The sequence below is a fragment of the Topomyia yanbarensis genome, chromosome 3 (genome assembly GCF_030247195.1).
Source record: "Topomyia yanbarensis strain Yona2022 chromosome 3, ASM3024719v1, whole genome shotgun sequence".
NCBI classification, from domain to species: domain Eukaryota; kingdom Metazoa; phylum Arthropoda; class Insecta; order Diptera; family Culicidae; genus Topomyia; species Topomyia yanbarensis.
In genome coordinates this window covers 195,201,111-195,222,363 of record NC_080672.1, presented here as the reverse complement: position 1 = coordinate 195,222,363, position 21,253 = coordinate 195,201,111, and the positions used below count along the sequence as shown (strand labels likewise).

The following is a 21,253-nucleotide window of genomic DNA, read 5'->3' as shown; positions in this document are numbered from 1 at the left end:
CTTTACGGCCCGACGTTCGAAGGGAGAATGAAGTCGCTCAAGGAATGACATTCTTTAAATAGTCGAGGATGACGTCATTCATAGAAGCGTAGTGTGCTGGGTGCTCCAATCTGTCGTACGAGTCGCTATAGGCACGATGTTACTTGTCTGGCAAAACAGCAACAACTGATTCAAACAGGCACGCGGCACATTTATTTATAACTTTTCGTGCTCGTTTGAATCACTAAGCTGCTCCCTATCGACGGCGCTGCCGGGGATAGTTTGACTGATGTATGGGAATTTTCACGTTTTCGAGATCTGTTCATTTTTGCTTGTTTTTCAATAGCGTGCTATTGAAATACAAAAACACTGTTGGGGATCTAGCTGACCTTCGACTAACCTTTAGTTTCCTTCGATATAGTGAACGATAATGCGTAGACCAGTTCCATCCTGGCCATGCCCTTGGCAACCAATCTGCCTGGAGTTCCGGAACCTTCACCACACGGCGATTAAAACATGCATAGACAGATTGCACTTAACACATTTATTGACCTAACTCTAACATTTATTACATTTATTACTAATTATAATTATTACACATTAAAAAACGGCAGAGGTTCAACCTCTGTGCAACCGATAGTAATCGTGGTTTGTGAGCGACTGACTCATTCGATCGCGGACGATCGAGATGATCTCCATCCTGATGATTCCCTCTTTCTCTCTCGTGCTAGACCGAGACGACCCGTGAGGTTATGTGGATCATCAACTCCGACATCACTAGTCTCTTTCGCACCAGCGATCCATTGGCTGCGCACTTTAACCGTGTTGTGGGTATTAGGGTAGTCATCCAATCCAACATCCTCACCCACCCTGAAGATGCCAAGCTTCTGAAAGAAAAAAAGAGAAAGAAATCCCCTTCGACGCACTGGATGACACTATCACGCTGGAGTGATGACTGCTTGAGGTGTATCTTCCATCCTTTCTTCGATCCTTGGCAAAAGACAAAGTTTTTCTACTGGCCGAGTGAGACGTCCAGTTGCCGTTTTGACAGTGACAACTCGTACCACACCGTCTTGTGCTGGATGTAGCTCGTCAATTCGTCCTAGTTTCCATCGCATTGGTGGCTGATTTGCATCAACAATTACCACTAATCTGTCAACATCAATTTTCACGGATGGTCCCCAATTGTTGGTTCTACTCTGAAGCTGCGATAAGTATTCCATTTTCCAGCGCCTCCAGAAATCCTGTAACTGACGTTGGACAAGCTGCCATCGAGTAAGCCGATTCAACTGCACACACCCATAATCGGGTTCTGGAATGGCTTGTAATGATCCACCGATCAGGAAGTGAGCTGGAGTGAGTGGTTCCAAGTCTGTTGGGTCGTTTGACATTGGTGTCAATGGCCTCGAATTCAGGCATGCCTCTACCTGTGCCAACAAGGTGATAAAATCTTCTGCAGATATTCTGCGGATTTCCACCAAGCACTCGCAACAAGTGATATTTCGCTGAACGCACTGCAGCTTCCCACGAACCACCGAAATGTGGGGCAGCCGGCGGATTGAAGTGCCATTGAATGCCATTAGTTGCACATTCTTTCGTAACTGCTTGTTGGTGACTGGAGTCTTTTAACAGTGTGAAGAGTTCCCGCAATTGATTTTTAGCTCCGACAAAATTTGTACCGTTATCGGAGTACATATCCGATGACCGCCCTCGCCTGGCAAAAAATCTTCGTAAAGCTTGTAGGAAACGTTCTGTGGATAAGTCTGTGACATGCTCCATATGCACTGCCTTCGTACACATGCACACGAAGATGGCCACGTATGATTTGGTAGCCGACAGACGCCGCCTTGCTCGAGTGTATACTGGCCCAAAATAATCCACTCCGCATCGGGAGAACGGTCTGGATATTGTTACCCTGGGAGCTGGAAGTTCCCCCATTTGCTGTTTCAATAATGTGGGCTTGGCTCGGAAACAACGATGACACTGATGGACAACCTTCCTAGCTAAATTGCGGCCACCCAGCGGCCAGAAACGTAACCTGATCGTGCTCAGTAGTAGCTGGGGTCCGGCATGCAATAATTGTTGGTGATAATGCCTTAGTATCGTCAGCGTGTGTCTGGCCGACAAAACCATTGGGTGCTTCACATCGTTCGGTTGCTGTGAATGACCCAATCTTCCTCCTACACGTAATACACCATTTTCCGAAATAATTGGTTTGTACCACCTTAACGGCGAATTGCGAGGAACACCCTTACCGCTGGTTAGCCCTTTCAGCTCCTCCGAAAACATATCTTGTTGAACCTGTCTCACAATAACAAATTCTGCTTCCCTTAGTTCTGTGCTAGTTAGGAAACTCCGTGTCTCCTCTCCTTCCGTTTTTCGCAATATTCGAATCAACCGCAGCCAATAAGCAGTTGTTCTGAGCAGATTTGTATAAGATGAAAATTTAGAAATATATTCGTTCATGAAATTCGATTTTTCAGTTGACACACATGCAACTGCATTTCGACGTCGTTCTGGAACTTCATCCATGACATTGTCCAGTGACTGGGGCCATTCATCTGCTGATTCCTTTAACCAACTTGACCCTTCCCACCACATGCTGCTCCCATGAATTTGATCTGGTGGGACTCCGCGCGAAATTAGGTCCGCTGGGTTGCTGACCCCTGGTACATGACGCCATATATAATTCTCGGTTAGAGTCTGAATTTTTGAGACTCGGTTCGCCACAAACGTCGTCCATGTATTGGATGGAGCCCTGATCCATTGTAGCACACATGTTGAATCCGTCCAAAAATGTGCCTCGTGTGTTAATCCAATGGAGTGCGAAACCCATTCCCAAAGCTGTGCTGCAAGTAATGCACCGCAAAGCTCCAACCGTGGCAGTGACTGTGTCTTCAAAGGTGCCACCTTTGATTTGGACGTTAGAAGCCTAACCGTAATCTCTCCGTTGTCCATAAAGGTTCTTAGGTATACACATGCCCCGTAAGCTCCTTCCGATGCGTCACAGAAGCAATGTATTTGAGTCGACACAGCTCTTGGTGCGATAACACATCGTTTTATGCGCAGCTTGTTCAATGACGGCAGCTGCTGATGAAACTTCTGCCATTCCTCACCCACCGTTTCGGGTATCGGGGAATCCCAATGCAGTGCGTTACCCTGAGCATCTCGCATACTCCATAACCGCTGCATAAATATCTTCGCTATCGTGATGGTCGCTCCGATAAGTCCTAACGGGTCAAATAGCGATGCTATAATTGAAAGAATCTTTCGCTTTGTTAGCAATTGATCTGGAAGTAGCGCCGGAATGTCGAAGTTGAATCTCAACGTATCCATTTTTGGTAACCAAGTCAGACCCAAAGTCTTTACCATTTGGTCTTGATCCCAACTAATACCATCCACCATCGGGAGTGCTAAGTCAGCTTGAGGAATACCGTCCAGTACGGTTTGATTATTTGAGGCCCATTTCCTCAATCTGAATCCGCCGCTGGCCATTATAGCATCCAATTGCTTCCTCAATGCTATGGCTGTATTGACGTCATCGGTTCCAGTAATCACGTCGTCCATATAGACATCTTCTTCCATCGCCTTCGCTGCAAGCGGGAAACTGCTTCCTTCATCCAGAGCTAGCTGTTTTAAGGTCCTCGTTGCTAGGAATGGCGCAGGTTTCGTACCGTAAGTCACGGTGGTTAGCTCATATGTCTCTACTTCTGCCTCCATATCAAACCGCCATAATATACTTTGAAAAGTCGTATCATTTTGGTCCATTTTAACCAGCCGGAACATTTTCTCCACGTCCGCAACGATCATTACTTGTCTTGTTCTGCAGCGCAACATGATTGACCGAAGATCTTGTTGAATAACTGGCCCTGCCAAAAGAGCATCATTTACGGATATCCCTGTAGAGGTCTTACATGAAGCGTCAAACACCACTCTGACCTTAGTGGTTGTGCTGGCCTCCTTTACAACGGGATGATGTGGTAAAAAGTATCGTTTGACGCACGTATCGTCAGCCACCTTCCGCATATGACCTAATTCCAAATACTCGGCCATGAATTCTTGATATTGCTTGCGTAGATCTTGATCTCTGCCCAGTCTTCTTTCCAAACCCTGGAAACGTCGCAGTGCGATATCCTTCGAATCCCCCAATTTCGATTTGACTTCACAATTTTTCGGAAGGGTAACTGTGTATCGGCCATCCAAACCTCGTTGAACTGTGCGCCCAAACTGCTCCTCGCAGCGCGCTTCCTCCGGGGAGTAATTACGGATGTCTCCCACTTCCTCACAGGACCAAAAACGCTCCATCAACTCCTCCAAATTGTCCGATACCACCATGTTGCAAGAAATTTGCGAAGATTGAGTCGGAGATGATACTTCTCTGGAAACAACCCAACCGAAAACCGATTCGGTAAGCAAAGGCAACCCATCACCTAATGGAATAGCCTTGCCTGTCCGGAAAAAGCCGAAGAAAGATTGTATTCCGAATATGAGGTCTACACTATTCGTTTGATAAAATGCTGGATCTGCTAGTATGATTCCTTCGGGGATATCCCATCCCCTTGTTGAAACCGTTGTAGTTGGTAGGTTGGCCGTAACCTTCGGTAACACCAGCAATGTCATGCTACAAACGAACGATGAGCTTCGCGATCGTATTGTGGTATGGATCTGATGTCGTACTCTCGTAGACGCCTGGCCGATTCCAACCACAGAAACATCAACCCCATCCTTAGAGATATTCATGAGCTTGCACAACCTTTCAGAAACAAAGTTACATTCTGATCCTGAATCCAGTAGGGCACGTGCCGGGTGACGTTTCCCATCATCATCTTCGACGAGAACTACAGCTGTTGCGAGGAGAACCTTAGAGGCACGTTGATGTGCCATGTTAGATGTTACTACATTTGTAGCAACTACACTTGCAACCTTTCCATCTTGTGTACTTGTAGAGGATTTCCCTTCTACCGAAGAAGCCTTGTTACCGTTCTCGCCATCCGGTTTAAAACAAACCATCGTATGGTGTCGACCTTTGCATCTTCTACAAGAGAACCTTGAAGAGCAATCCTTTGCCTGGTGGCCCTTCCTGAAGCAATTCCGACAAAGAGAATGTGAGCGTAGGAAGGACTCCTTGCTAGCAACTGACATTCGTTGGAACGATGGACATACGTGCAACCAATGGCTATCCGAGCAAGCAATGCATTTCCCGGCTGATGATTGTGATGCACTATGGCTGGTGCGGACCGCAAAAGGTTTTTTCCTCTGTGCCATTACGGAGTCTGATCGACCTTCCGATGGCTTTGCCGGGAGTGATTCTAAAATCCGAATTCTCCGCTGAAGAAATTCTGTTAGATCCCTTAACGTGTCTTGGTCCTTGTCAGAAGAAAACTCCTCCCATCCTCGTCTTGTATATGGATCTAATCTAGAGCTGAGGACATCAACCAACAGAAGGTCCTTATAATCTACTAGCTGCACTACCTGATCCAGCGTTTGAATTATCCTGTCGAAACCTTCCAGTAATTTATGTAGCTCGGTCGACGATTCCTTAGCCAGTACAGGCAGTTTAAACAGTGCTTGCACCTGCCGTTTTTTTAGAAGCTTGCTATTGTTGTAGCGTTTGACCAACAAATCCCAGGCAATTTGGTAATTGCCTTTTGTTATCTTCAAGGGATCGATTAACGCCTTAGCTTCTCCTTCGAGGCACCCCTTGAGATAATGAAATTTCTCAACCTCTTCCAGTGAATCAATGATGTGAACAGATCCCGGAAGCTGAGCCATTCATCGATGTTACCATCAAAAGTCTGTAGCTGTATTTGCGGGAGCCGAACGTGATCCATGGATGCATGCTGATTCGTGTCGGTTTGCCTAACCGACTGCTCCAAGACGGGAGCATCTTGTAACTCCCTTGCCTTATCCATCAGGGCAGATTTTACGTCGTAGTAGCGATCTTCGAAGTTCACGCGTTCCTTGGAAAAAGCCTCTTCACCTGCCTCGAAGTCATCATGGGATTCGATTTCGTATATGGTTTCCCCGATTTTCTCCCATAGTTCATCTAACCGTTCAAGACGAACTGATACCTGGCTGGCAGTCGTATTTTCATCACAGCATTGAACGAACTTGACGATGTTGTTCAACGATGTTTGCAGTCCCTTAAGCTTCGTATGTAGCGCCCTCAGGGATGGAGCCTTTTTCACCGACGTTGCTGAACCCGTTGGCGGCATGGTTGTAGATATTCGCGTACACAGAACAGGGATTAACAGGTGTAGTATTCCAAAAAACTGACCTAGCCTTGTCTAGACATACACTGTGTCAGCTTACCTGGAAAGCTGACAACGGCGACTGCAGATTATTTTAAATGCCGTTGTATGCACACGCAATTCCAGTGGTATTGGGTCCAGTATTCAACGGGATCTTGACGTCACTCAGTAGTATATACAATCGTGTGAGAAAAGAGTATGTAGTATCGATATTTTTCCTACTTCGGCAAGACATATACTGTCGCCTTACCTGGACAACATTTACCGGCACTGTGACCAGGTAAGCGAACATCAGCAACGCATAAACCAAATACAACAATCTGGACAAAAGAGTGTAGTAGCAATCGAAAATATCAACCGTGAAAATAGTTTTTACGGCGAATAACCAGGGCTCCAATCCAAAGAAGAATCACTCCACAATGTGTCGAAAGAGATAATTTATTTTTAATGCGCAGCATCAAAGGTCCAGCGAGGGCCGGGCATATATCTAAAGTAAATTTACCTGGGTAAACTAATTGAAGCACGGGCCCGGTTATCACGTCGCTTATCGTCGTTACAATATAGTCCCACTCCTTTAAAATAAAACAGCGTAACCACGTCCAACGCTGACCTCGCATGCATTCAGTTCTGGTCATCAGCAAACATGCAGTTGCCTTTCGTGTCGAATAACCAATCACCAGCACGGCTCACGAACGTAGCAGAAAGTTACAACGATTGGTGCTAGAATCACAAAAGAAAATGTCCAGCGGCTGGACGTATACTAATGTTCCACTCACCTAACTGGCTGTAGAAAGACACTCCAGTGATTCTACCAATGTTGCAACTCCAAAACGTGTCGATGGTTCCACATGTCCATTGTCCAGCACTAGTGTCGGTGCTATGGTGAATTCACAATGGCGCGCAACTATCGTTTCCCTCAGGATGAATTGATGGCGGTGTTATAGAACAATGGGTCTCGTAGTTTAGAGATGGCTGCCTTCCAAGCGTGGTTCCCTCAAATCAAACCTTCGTCATGCAGTGTAACTCCAGCATTTGTCCTTTAAATCCTCCCGTGGTCTGGATCCGGTTCGAAGGACCAGCAATGTTGGGGATCTAGCTGATCTTCGACTAACCTTTAGTTTCCTTCGATATAGTGAACGATAATGCGTAGACCCGTTCCATCCTGGTCATGCCCTTGGCAACCAATCTGCATGGTGTTCCGGAACCTTCACCACACGGCGATTAAAACATGCATAGACAGATTGCACTTAAACACATTTATTGACCTAACTCTAACATTTATTACATTTATTACTAATTATAATTATTACACATTAAAAAACGGCAGAGGTTCAACCTCTGTGCAACCGATAGTAATCGTGGTTTGTGAGCGACTGACTCATTCGATCGCGGACGATCGAGATGATCTCCATCCTGATGATTCCCTCTTTCTCTCTCGTGCTAGACCGAGACGACCCGTGAGGTTATGTGGATCATCAACTCCGACATCACTAGTCTCTTTCGCACTAGCGATCCATTGGCTGCGTACTTTAACCGTGTTGTGGGTATTAGGGTAGTCCTCCAATCCAACAAACACTATAGCAATAAAACATAATTTCAGTTAATTCCGAATTGTTTGGTGATAGCCAGACGGAAATCCGTTCATAAATAAGAAAGTTATTAGCGTTCAAAATAGTGACGCAAAAACGTGACATCGTTTGATTTTAGATTTTAGAATGACACCCTGCCCCAGATAGTGCGGTAAGACATTTTCAATGTCAAAAGAGAGGGGCTAAATTGGGATATTTATCGTTTTTATGAAAGTATAAATAAGGGACATATAGGGGAAATCACGATTTGCCAGCATATCTCGGACTGGGACATTGGGTGGTCTACCTCGGGCCCGAAGGGAATCCTTTAACTGAGACCTGGCGTCCAAATACCCGGCGCATACCCAGACAACGTGCTCGATGTCGTGATAGCCCTCGTCACAAGCGCACAGACTACTCTCCGCAAGCCCAATACGCCGCAAATGCGCATCTAAGGTGTAGTGGTTGGACATAAGTCGGGACATTACACGAATAAAATCCCGACCCACATCCATCCCCCTGAACCACTGCTTCGTTGATACCTTTGGGATAATGGAATGTAGCCATCGTCCAAGTTCAGCATTGCTCCACGAGGTTTGTCAGCTGTCGAGTGTCCTCTGACAACAAATACTAAAAAAAATCGTTGAAGCAGATTGGTCTTTCGTATATGTCACCATTTAATGCGCCCACCTTTGCTAATGAGTCGGCCTTTTCATTGCCCGGGATAGAACAATGAGAGGGAACCCAAACAAAGGTAATCTGGTAAGATTTTTCAGATAACGTACACAAGGACTCCCGTATCTTCCCCAGGAAATATGGGAATTGCTTTTTGGGCTTCATCGAACGAAGAGCCTCGATAGAGCTGAGGCTGTCCGAAATGATGAAGTAGTGATCTGTGGGCAGAGTGTCGATGATCCCAAGGGTGTACTGAATTGCAGCTAACTCTGCGACGTAAACTGAAGCGGAATCATTGAGCTTGAATGAAGCGGTGATAGTATTGTTGAAGATACCGAAGCCAGTGGACCCATCGAGATTTGATCCGTCAGTCATTTTGTCACAGTCGACTTCTCGGAATTTATTATAAAATATATTGGGGATCACTTGCGGGCGTATATGGTCCGGGATTCCACGAATCTCTTCCTTCATGGATGTGTCGAAGAATACAGTAGAATCAGAAGTATCTAGGAAACGAACACGGTTGGGAGTATATGAAGAAGGATTAATGCTCTGTGCCATGTAGTCGAAGTACAAGGCCATAAATCGGGTTTGAGAATTAAGCTCGACGAGCCTCTCGAATTTTTTAATCACCAACGGGTTCAGAATGTCGCATCGGATGAGCAATCGATATGAGAGTTGCCAAAATCGATTTTTTAGCGGAAGAACGCCCGCCAGTGCTTCGAGACTCATCGTATGGGTCGAGTGCATGCAACCCAAGGCAATGCGCAAGCAACGAAACTGGATTCTCTACAGTTTGATGAAGTGTATGTTCGCAGCGGAGCGGAAACAGAAACACCCGTACTCCATCACCGACAATATCGTTGTTTGGTACAACCTGATTAGATCTCCTGGGTGAGCACCCCACCATGTTCCAGTTATTGTCCGGAGAAAATTGATCCTTTGTTGGCATTTCTGTTTCAGATACCTAATGTGACATCCCCAGGTACCTTTAGAGTCGAATCAGACCCCGAGATATTTAAATGTGAAAACCTGGTTGATCGTTGCACCCATTAATAGAAGCTGGAGTTGCGCCGGCTCACGCTTCCTAGAAAAAACAACCAACTCAGTTTTCTCCGTGGAGAACTCAATACCCAGCTGAAGAGCCCAAGCAGACAAATTGTCCAAGGTTTTTGGATGGCGATGACCTTCACTTGCCTCCATTCATAAGGGACAATGTTACCCTCAAGAAACTTGTTAAATAAATTCAACAAGCGCCTTTTTGCACTGTCAGGCAGATTCTTCAGCAAGTTGAATTTGATTCTGTCTAACCCTGGGGCGTTATTGTTGCACGATAAGAGAGCAAGTGAGAACTCCACCATCGAAAACGGTGTTTCGTTCGCGGTATCGTGAGGAGACGCGGCGCGGTACGTTTTCTGTACTGGGACAGAGTCCGGACAGATCTTCTTGGCGAAAGCGAATATCCAACGGGTTGAATATTCCACGTTCTCGTTGGTACTATTACGGTTACGCATACGTCGAGCCGTACCCCAAAGAGTGCTCATCGCTGTTTCTCTCGTTAATCCATCGACGAACCGGCGCCAATAACTGCGTTTTTTTGGCTTTCATTAGACTCTTCATTCGCCTTTCTAACGACGCGTACTGTTGATAGCTAGCGGGTAACCCGTCTTTCCGGAAGGCCTTATATGCAGTGGACTTTTCCGCGTAGAGCTCTGAGCACTCTTTATCCCACCACAGGGTGGGAGACCGTCCATGGGTATTCGCGCTGGGTACTGGTTTAGTCTGAGCTTGATTCGCACTGTCGAGAATCAAGCCAGCCAAAAACCTGTACTCTTTCTCCGGAGGAAGTTCTTGAGTGGATTCGATTTTAACGGATATCGCGGTCGCGTAACTCTTCCAATCAATGTTCCGTGTGAGGTCATACGAGACATTGATTGTTTCCGATGGTCTTGAACCGTTAGCAATTGAAATCACCATAGGCAAATGATCGCTACCGTGGGGATCAGGGAAGCAGTTTTTTCTCACACGGTTGGAAAAATCTTCATGAAAATGAATCAATGTATTAGGGACATTGGTAGAGTATTACTGATTGAGTTTCATGAAGATTTTTGTAACGGTGTGAGAAAAAAACTGCTTTTTTCGTTTTCCAAGGTGTCCGTTTTCCAAGCTTTCTCAGTTGAACCTTAATTAAAAAGTAAAAAATATCTCAAAAACACAACGTAGATATCAAGAAGAAATACACCAGAAATCTGGCAAGAAACCCAATCTAACAACACTACTTGTTTCGGTTGATCAATCAGCATTTAAAATATAGTAGTAAACGTTTATAAATAATTCACCTGGACATGTAAACTCGATTGTATTTAATACGTAACTCTACTTTTCTACCGTTTATGTGTATAACTATTAATTATTATGGATACGACAGTCGAGAATCATTTCAGGATATCTAAAACATTTAAATCATACATCGATTTTTTCAGAGTGTCTTCGAAAATCGGCCCGTGGAGATGTTACCGTTATAGCACCCGGAAAAGGTACAATAAAAATAAATGGTCATGATATTACTTACTTTAAAGACATTCAGGCAAGAGAACAGGTACGTCTATTTATAAACCGCAGTTTGTATATCATTTTTATTTTAAATTATCAGTTTTTGCACGTCTCGGGGGCATCATAATCGACAAAGCTTGTGTACCTCATATGAAGTAATCGACATTTGGTATGATAGGATGAAGTGTTAATTTAGTCGTCAATAAGTGTGGACGTGTTTTGCATTCACTCCCGGTCGCGCGCTAAAGTTATTTTATTTATATTATAAACGTAAATTTATAAAGGTATATTAGGTTCGTCGTTTTTAGTTATATTAGGAACTGAAACTAGCTGGGATGATAGCGTAAAAGTGAAGAAATTTTCGGCAGTGAATTTAACTTATTCAGAGACGACCGAAATATTCACGAATCTCAAAAGAAGTCTAGCGGAGGAGTTCTGGTGGGTGTTTCGGCTCATTTTAATTCAGAAATTCTCTTCACAGTGAAGTTTAAGGAATTTGAACATGGGTGGGTTAAATCAAACATTGCCGGCGAAATGCATGTTTTCGCCTCTTTATATTTCCCACCAGAACACTAATATAGCATCGTATGAAGCTATTTTCCAAATTGCTGAACTAATTTTATTTGAACTTCCAGCTGAGGTTAAAGTTCACATTTACGGAGACTTTAACCAACGCAACGCAGATTTTATTCCGGGCTCTGAAAACGAATATATTTTAATCCCAGTCGTGGGAGAAAACGAAACATTGCAGTACATTTTCGACAAAACTAAATCAAATAAATCACGTAAAAAATCGACAGAATTGCTATCTTGACCTTTTATTTGCAAACATTCAGGAAGACTTCTGTGTATCTGAATCTCTAACTCCTTTGTGAAAAATGAAGCATTTCATACTGCTATTGAATTTTCCTTATTCATCCATGAAATTCAAAAACCCAGCGATTGTGACTTTGAGGAAGTATTTGAATATCATAAAGCCAACTATGACAATATCAGACGGAAGCTAAGTAGTGTCGACTGACAAAATACCCTCAGGAATGAAGGAAATATTGTAACCGCCCTGGACGTATTTTACAAAATTATTTTCAAGATAATTCACGAAGAGGTGCCTATTAACCCTAGAACGGTTTTGTACCCCAGAGCTATTTGCAATCCATGTTATTCCGTTATGGTTTATTTCAACTGCAAGCCAACTTTATCATAATTCAATTTGATTATTGAACTTCCATTAAAGCAGATGCAACCTATTTGTTTCACTTAACCAGCCTAACAGTGCCCGCTTAAAGTTTGTCTGGGGTACAAATGTACCCCACAAAACCGTTTACGTTAGTGTTTTGTCATGTGTAGATAATTCGGAAAATTTATTAAATCTTTTTTATAAGCAAAATACCGATACATAGTAAGCGAGAAACTTGCTTGAAATTGTATAGGCTTCAACATTGCTGAACAACAGAATCTGTTATTTGATATAATAAAGCTACTACAGCAAAGCAACTAGAAAAGGCGCTTGGATCGTTACCATACTTTTTGCTTTTGAGGACAAAAGAGACAAAACACATTCGTGAATATGATTTGTATATAATATGTACTACGCACCACTCAATTCCTCATCTTCTGTAGCCCCAACCCTCCCGCAACTTGACGTTTAGCCTAAGTTGCATGAAACCACCGTGTTTCGAATGATGTCGCCGTCCACAAATTGCGATACTGTAAATTTCTATGCGAGAAAATAATTCCGTGACGTCTTTTACGAACTTGTTTTCTTTATTTACATTCGGAAGCGGTAATCAAGATGATCATTTCAAAACAGCGTAATAATTTAATATCAATATAAACAAGTTAATTCGTCATTTTGGAGTTTCATAAAAGGATTACAAATTGTGCCGAATGTAAAATGCATGATTTGATTTGAGTGCGCTTCTAGTGTGAACTTTTTCTTCTCCCGTCGCGCTTGAAATATCTTTCGCATATAACAATTCTCGAAAGTTTGTCGTTAATCTTAAATACATTTAGTTTTGTGATTATCATTTTTCACTTCGTATTTAACAAAGGCGGGATTGACTTCGATTGTTTATTTCTGACAGCATGCGACATTTACGGTGCAAAGGTTTCCACAAAATTCAGAACTGATGACAGCTCATTTTCTATCGGAGAGGGAGAAAAACAGTCCAGTATCATTGTGTGTGTTGTTTACATTGCAATGCAAATATTACTACCTAATATCTTAAAACTAAATGAAGATGCTCACTAACTAGCATAAGCGCCGCTTGTTTGTATGCTGATGATTCCAAAAAATCATGAATCATTTAAAAATAATGCATCGGAATGAAGATGCATTATTTTTAAAATAAAACAACACCAAACCCAAAAAGTCTTCAAAAATGAATTGACCGAAAGGAAAAAAAATCTGACCAAGAAAATTTTCACTGTGAAAAAGTTTACGCTTTTTTTAGAAATTGCTCTTGAATAAAGATTGATCCGCCATTTTAGACCCACAGACCCAAAAAAAGTGGTTTCAACGATTTGTATAGGAGCTGTCAAGTTGTTCCCCCTCTGTGTAGCCCAGACTTTGGAACGTACAGTGCACTGGCCTGTCCCTTCGACGCCTTCCTATTTTAACTTCGTTACTGCATCTTGCTGTGAATTTACTGTTTGTATTAGCGTTTGTTGTTTGAACAAGCATCGGAATAAATACACTTTTTTCTCGGTTTTTTATTTTTTAAAGGGCTGCTTTGCTTGGCTTATTTTTGAGTGAAACTATCGAATTTAATTATAAATTCAATAAAAATTTGGCATATTAGTATGGTTTTAGCTCTGGGGTAGCTTGTGCGGTACACAAAAACGTTCACGTTTAGAAAAAGTCACGAAATCGTTGTAGGGTTAAGAAAAAAAGACGACACGGCAACTCGAAGCATCCTGTTTGGTATAATAGACAAATTAAGAGTTTGAAAAATTGGAAGCAAAAAGCCCATAAGCTATATAAGACAAAACAAAATAATGAGCACTTGGAAAAATATATCGACATTTGCGATAAACTAAATATGGCCATAATATCTGCACTTACGGATTATAACTCAAAAACGGAACAGCAGATCAAATCTTGTCCAAAGAATTTTTTCAACTAAGTCAAAACTAAATTAAAATCAGACAATTTCCCATCAGCAATGCACTTGGATGACAACATACATGATAGCTCGGAAGAAATCTGCAAACTATTTGCAACATTTTTCCAAGAAATATATTCGACTTTCTCTGAACAAGTCCGTAATCGCGATTATTTCGCTTTTCTTCCCGATTTTCCTATGTATTAATATCATATTTTGTCATAGTGGAAGACATTTTCAATGCATTAAACCATTTAGATGCATCAAAAGGTTCTGGCCCTGATAGTATCCCACCATTATTTATGAATAACCTTGTAGCGCGTGCAAGACGCACTAGCGGCTCTGGTCTGCGAAATTGTTCCCCAGGGAACTCAAACAAGCGATTTATGCGCCACCTCCGAAGAGGACCGCTTGTCACGTTGTATTTGCCTGGCAAGAGTCTAAACCTCAGGGCGGATTCTCGCAAAAGAACCAGAAAATATCAATGAGCGATTTGGCAGACCTAGATAACCATCCAGTGACTTCGACTCCGAATAGCACTGAAAAGAAAACTAGGAGAATCCCGCCGTTCAGCCAATCAAAAAAACCACCACTCCCGTGTCTCATCACATGCACAACTCGAAAACTCAAATTGACCCTTCACGCTTCAGAAGTGGTAGTGGAGAGGGTTGATGTTCCCAAGCAACCCAAGACTTAAGGTAAAGTCGGTTTTCAGAGCAATTGCAATACCTTTCCATTGAGAAAGGCAAAACAGAAAAAGGAAACTAGAAACTACTGAACGAACGACGTGAAGCTCCTTTCAAACCGAGTCAATCGTTGCGGGGGAAAACTAACTACAATAACACACTCATTATAAACATTTTACATGTAAGACAAAAACAGATTTTTATTTACGGACGGCTTTCATTTCACTACTTGGCCGACTTCTCATCCTTCACTTTCCTCTCCCCTTTTAACACTTCCTACCTTACGTGTGCGGTTTTAGTTCTAGTGACATTTATCGCCCAAGAACTATACTTCAAAAAAGCTTCGTGTGCTATAACTTATGGCTTAAGTTTAATCATGCGCATATCAATGGTCTACTCACTCATCTGTACGTTTGGTCACGGGAGCGCTTCTACGATGATGCTGTCGGTATTACAGGTGCTCCGAGATGAAGTGAGCCGATGCTCGGCTTACGTGTCGCTAGAACCGTTTCGGTTGGTTGTCAAGGGTCCGGAAAAATGCTAGTCGGCTTTTTATTTGACAGTTTTCGTCACCGGCGTTTCATTTGTAGCGGTGCTACATACAACAGTACGTTTAAACCTGGCTTAAGCGTAAAGCGAGGATGAAGAAATCGCCCCTTAAGGCACCACCTTACCACGAAAATAGCAAATAAAGCGAATAAAAATCTGGCAACATTTGATTCATACTATGTTGCGTTTCGGCTTCGCCTCTTCAGAAACCGACACTAACGTATTGTCGGAATAGATTAGCGCCGGCTTGACGCAAATCCCTTAAAACTAAAACACACTATGTGTTTCAATCAAACGACTGATCAAACGTGATGTCCCGTTCGAGCAGAAGTTCTGTTTATGCCGATGAGACACAAGTGAAGCCGAAACTTGTCTTGGCTTAGCAGGCCTATGCGAAAGCACTATGCTATATTTCACCCTAAGGAGGAAAATTTGGTAAAAACCAAAATTTCTCACTAGGGTGAAAATTTGTTGGTAAAAACCAGTCTTTGTACAGGAGGGCACAAATCCTTATTTCATACTATGTTGCGTTTCGGCTTCGCCTCTTCAGAAACCGACACTAACGTATTGTCGGAATAGATTAGCGCCGGCTTGACGCAAATCCCTTAAAACTAAAACACACTATGTGTTTCAATCAAACGACTGATCAAACGTGATGTCCCGTTCGAGCAGAAGTTCTGTTTATGCCGATGAGACACAAGTGAAGCCGAAACTTGTCTTGGCTTAGCAGGCCTATGCGAAAGCACTATGCTATATTTCACCCTAAGGAGGAAAATTTGGTAAAAACCAAAATTTCTCACTAGGGTGAAAATTTGTTGGTAAAAACAACAAATTTTCACCCTAGTGAGAAATTTTGGTTTTTGCCAAATTTTCCTCCTTAGGGTGAAATATAGCATAGTGCTTTCGCATAGGCCTGCTAAGCCAAGACAAGTTTCGGCTTCACTTGTGTCTCATCGGCATAAACAGAACTTCTGCTCGAACGGGACATCACGTTTGATCAGTCGTTTGATTGAAACACATAGTGTGTTTTAGTTTTAAGGGATTTGCGTCAAGCCGGCGCTAATCTATTCCGACAATACGTTAGTGTCGGTTTCTGAAGAGGCGAAGCCGAAACGCAACATAGTATGAAATAAGGATTTGTGCCCTCCTGTACAAAGACTGGTTTTTACCAACAAATTTTCACCCTAGTGAGAAATTTTGGTTTTTACCAAATTTTCCTCCTTAGGGTGAAATATAGCATAGTGCTTTCGCATAGGCCTGCTAAGCCAAGACAAGTTTCGGCTTCACTTGTGTCTCATCGGCATAAACAGAACTTCTGCTCGAACGGGACATCACGTTTGATCAGTCGTTTGATTGAAACACATAGTGTGTTTTAGTTTTAAGGGATTTGCGTCAAGCCGGCGCTAATCTATTCCGACAATACGTTAGTGTCGGTTTCTGAAGAGGCGAAGCCGAAACGCAACATAGTATGAAATAAGGATTTGTGCCCTCCTGTACAAAGACTGGTTTTTACCAACAAATTTTCACCCTAGTGAGAAATTTTGGTTTTTACCAAATTTTCCTCCTTAGGGTGAAATATAGCATAGTGCTTTCGCATAGGCCTGCTAAGCCAAGACAAGTTTCGGCTTCACTTGTGTCTCATCGGCATAAACAGAACTTCTGCTCGAACGGGACATCACGTTTGATCAGTCGTTTGATTGAAACACATAGTGTGTTTTAGTTTTAAGGGATTTGCGTCAAGCCGGCGCTAATCTATTCCGACAATACGTTAGTGTCGGTTTCTGAAGAGGCGAAGCCGAAACGCAACATAGTATGAAATAAGGATTTGTGCCCTCCTGTACAAAGACTGGTTTTTACCAACAAATTTTCACCCTAGTGAGAAATTTTGGTTTTTACCAAATTTTCCTCCTTAGGGTGAAATATAGCATAGAACATTTGATTGTTGCATCACTTGTGTCGCGTTGCATGCTATACGTTGTATGACTAATTTACTTATTGTCTGAATACGGAGTGCCATTGGACTATTATTCATTCCCGTTTTGCGACCAACACTAAGATTCGGCAAACTGCTTGTTTCATGCATATCGTATGCTTCGTCTATTATTTTGATGTAACATATGGGCATGGTCTGTATTTGAATTTTGAACGGCCACTAACATAACTAGAAAACAGAACTAGAATGTGTTAATCAAATTGAGTTGGGCGTGTTTCTTGTTTGCGATTGATAAAACAAAGAATAATTTGATGGTTAGCGCAGCTGATGGTAATGAATCAACCTAATTTTCAAAATAGTTCTTCATTATTTTAACTATAACCTTGGCTAAAGCATTTCGTCAATTGCATATAACACAGAACATTCATCTATTTTCATTTTTAAATAGAAATTTAATGGAATATTCCGCAATGTATACGATCCGATACCAAAATGTTTATATTTATATGAGCGAATAGTATCAAGAACATTGCTGATAGTTTTCAATTCAACGATTGTATTATCGCTACAATATTGCATATATTTCTTGTTTTCAATTCTATTTTGCAATTTACACATATTCTTACACCAGAATGATTGTTGTTGCGGTAAGAGTCCGAAAAATTCGCGAAAGCGCCAAAAAAGCTGAAACCGAACGGGTTGGAATAAAAAAAAGCATGATGACGACTATGCTCGCCACTAGCGAATTTGCAAACGCAGCGGTTTAAGTCCCGTGCACATAGCATAACGAATGTGTGTCATTGTGTAGCTCGTAGAATTAATGATTGTTTATAGATATCCGCGGTAAATAATTGATTTCCAATGACACCGCCTGCAGGTGTTTTTATGATTGTATAGAATTTGGCTGTGCCAATATTAATTAAAGTAATTATTTACATAGGCGTGGCGCTTTCATGATTGTCAGCCCATCGATACAAATGCATAATGTATCTTAGTAAGATTATGTATATTCGGGAAATAGAGCGTTCAACTACTTATGAATAGCTTTAGTTAGAACAAGAGAACACGAGGTTCTAGCGAGAGCCGAAGGCTCACTAATACTAAACCAATTAGGAAGTACTCACGTTCGGGGAACCTTCGGAAAATAATAGAAGACAGCAAGAGATACTTTAGGATAGAGGAGAATAGGAATACATTAATACAAAAGTTACATACGAAGGAGAAAGATAGAAAGCTATGCGACACTAATACAAATATAATGTCAATCGCATGCTGAACAGGGACAGATAGTCAATAATTGTAATTTTGCTGAAGTAATCAAGAAATTTACTATATAAACTTCAGAAGATTTAGAATCAAGGCTTTTTTCCTTTTCCAATTAACACGATCGAAGCTGGGCGCCATGTACTATGCGTACTTCTGGCTGCCAACAACCGAGATCAATTCAAGTGGTAGATCAAGTAGGCGCGAAAGAATCGCGAGCAGGATAGTCTATACAGATGTGTACAAAAAATAGGAGTAATATATCTTTTTCCTGAATCGTAAACCTGACTTTTGTGTTTTCTGTTCGCGTTTTCTCCGAGTTAGGAAGGGAATCCTATGTTGGTAACGTGTTGCGCGGGAGTAGGCATCGCTGATAGGTGCATTTGGTATTTACAATTGTGGGGCTGTTCATTAGTTTGCAGTGACCGGTTAAAGACCTGGTCAGTATGCCGGAGTGCAGTTTCGAAAAATTTAGGAGATTTTTCGAAATCAATGGGCACGGTTGTTCTAGAAAAGCCTTTGTTTGGCGACAAGTTTATAAATTTCTCCAATAATTGCGGTGCTCGAAAGAAGCCTAGGACCGTATTTTTTTCTTATCCAACTTGTCAAATTTGGCAAGGCTGGCTCAGAATCAACAAAGTCACCTGCCCTGACGAATTCGTCGGTCGATTCAATTTCAGTAATATCGGAATGTCCGGGCACCCAGACAAGGTAGATAGTGTTGACAATATTTAGATCTTCGATTAGGGTTCGGCACGCGATCACTAGTGTTCTGGCATCGCTGCAGCACTCACTACAGATGAAATAGGTGAGCACCCCCCTGGACTCGACGGTCGAGACGAAGCGAACAGTCACCCCCCTGGACCGAATGATCAAGAACCGTCAGAAAAATAAGTATCGATATCATCGTAGTTTGAGCAGAGGAGTTTGTTTAAATTAATTATTGAAATTTTGATCAAAGTTCATTTATTATTAATATTATAAATTTTCACCCACTGGGTATACCGCATTTCACCGTTCACGAGGATAGTGAAGGATTTTGAGTAATCCACATATATTTGGTGAGCACGATTGTTGAGCACTTTAATTTAACAATCTTAGGTTAGGAATAATTAAACGCACATTTTGTAGTCAGGTTCAGACGAATTAGTAGAGTGCCCTACGATAACGATCAGGGTGGCTCATCTTCAGTCAATAGGAGTTTGAAGATCGTCCTAGAAGAAGTCGTGAAAGTACAAAACCTCAATTGAACTACATTGGCTGAAAGCTAGAAGGTAGGAAAAACAAATGTTACCCGTTTCAAAGCACATCCTTTCAACGTTAATCCGCACTCTAAGATCATTGAAATTTACCTGTGAAAAACTTACTTCTAGAACGAAACTGTTTCGCTGTCAATTCATCACAATTTATAGAAAGATAGACGGATAGTTTTCGGACATTTTGATACGAAGGGAAGACTTAAGGTTGCACAGAGAATGCGCAAAATTCGCAAACGGAAAAAGCTGTTTTTTCCACACCGTATGTCAGATCTTCATAAAAATCAATCAGCGTGTGTAGAATGTTGTTACAGTACTGCTGATTGATTTTTATGAAGATCTGACATACGGTGTGGAAAAAAACTGCTTTTTTCGTTTGTGAATTTTGCGCATTCTCTGTGCAACCTTAATGTGAGTAAACACGAAACCTATTAGTTTCAGCTTTGAGCTACTGCACTAAATCATGTCGCAGAGAAGAAAGCATACGGAAGGGTTTGACTGCGAGGGGTCAAACTCGGCGGACAACATGGTTCAGTGCGATGCGTGTCAAGGTTGGTACCACCGGGACTGCGCGAATGTTAAGTGGATAATCGTCGGTGGCACTGTACAGCGTGCCCTCCAGGAACTTCCAAACCGATGAAGTCTAGCAATAAGAAAACTGCTACTAGCGGCCTGACCCCGAGAGAGTTGAGCGATGCTAGCTCGAAGAAGAGTGGTAAGGCCAGCGATTGCAGAGGAAAAGAGGCGCCGCTGGTTACCAATGGAGTATTGAAGGGTTCGTCGATGGGTGGTGCGTCGTCTGTCAGCAACTGGACGCCGAAATATCACCCAGAAAACTCGAAGCAGGCTGCTATTCTGGATAGATCCGTGCGCACCTCAAGTTCTCAAGCTCTAGGGCAGAAGGCGCTGCTGCGTCAAAAAGAGAATCAGGAGTTGGAAGAGCGAAAGCTAGAAAACCAACTGCGTGACTTGGAGAAAGCGCGGAAACGCCTGCGAAAGGAAAAGGAACTGGAAGAAGAGAAAAATGCGATAACCAAGGAGCGGTTAGAGATGCTGGAGAAGTTCTTGGAAGAGAAGCACAATTTGGAAGAACAACTTGCGATCGATGAAGTATCTTCCCAGCGCAGTTCCAACAGCGTTACATCATTGACACGAAGATGGTTGAAAGACCAACAGTCGCGTAACGGATCTAAACAGCAAGAGGCGATACATGAAACAATGGAGAACGAAGAATACCCTGCTACGGTACCATCAGGGTTCGCGCACGAATCGGAAGAACGAAAACGAGCTCTAGCGGCTAAACTTTTAAGACGAAGCGCTGACGGAAAGTGTTACGATTGGGAAAACTCCCCCTAGGTGGTGGAAGTCGTGACGGGGCGGCATCGAGTTTTAACTACAATGAAACGCCCATCATGCAACTGAGTGCAAACCAGATT

General features: G+C 42.5%; 1 protein-coding gene across 2 annotated transcripts in view; it reads left to right on the top strand.

Moving 5' to 3' along the window:
* LOC131693433 (small ribosomal subunit protein uS9m) overlaps window positions 1-21,253 on the top strand; it is a 429,361-nt gene that overhangs the window by 305,889 nt on the left and 102,219 nt on the right. For both annotated transcript variants that reach the window (XM_058981237.1, XM_058981238.1), the window contains exon 6: window positions 10,957-11,072. In XM_058981237.1, the coding sequence (XP_058837220.1) occupies window positions 10,957-11,072 (116 nt within the window). The remainder of the gene's footprint in view (window positions 1-10,956; window positions 11,073-21,253) is intronic.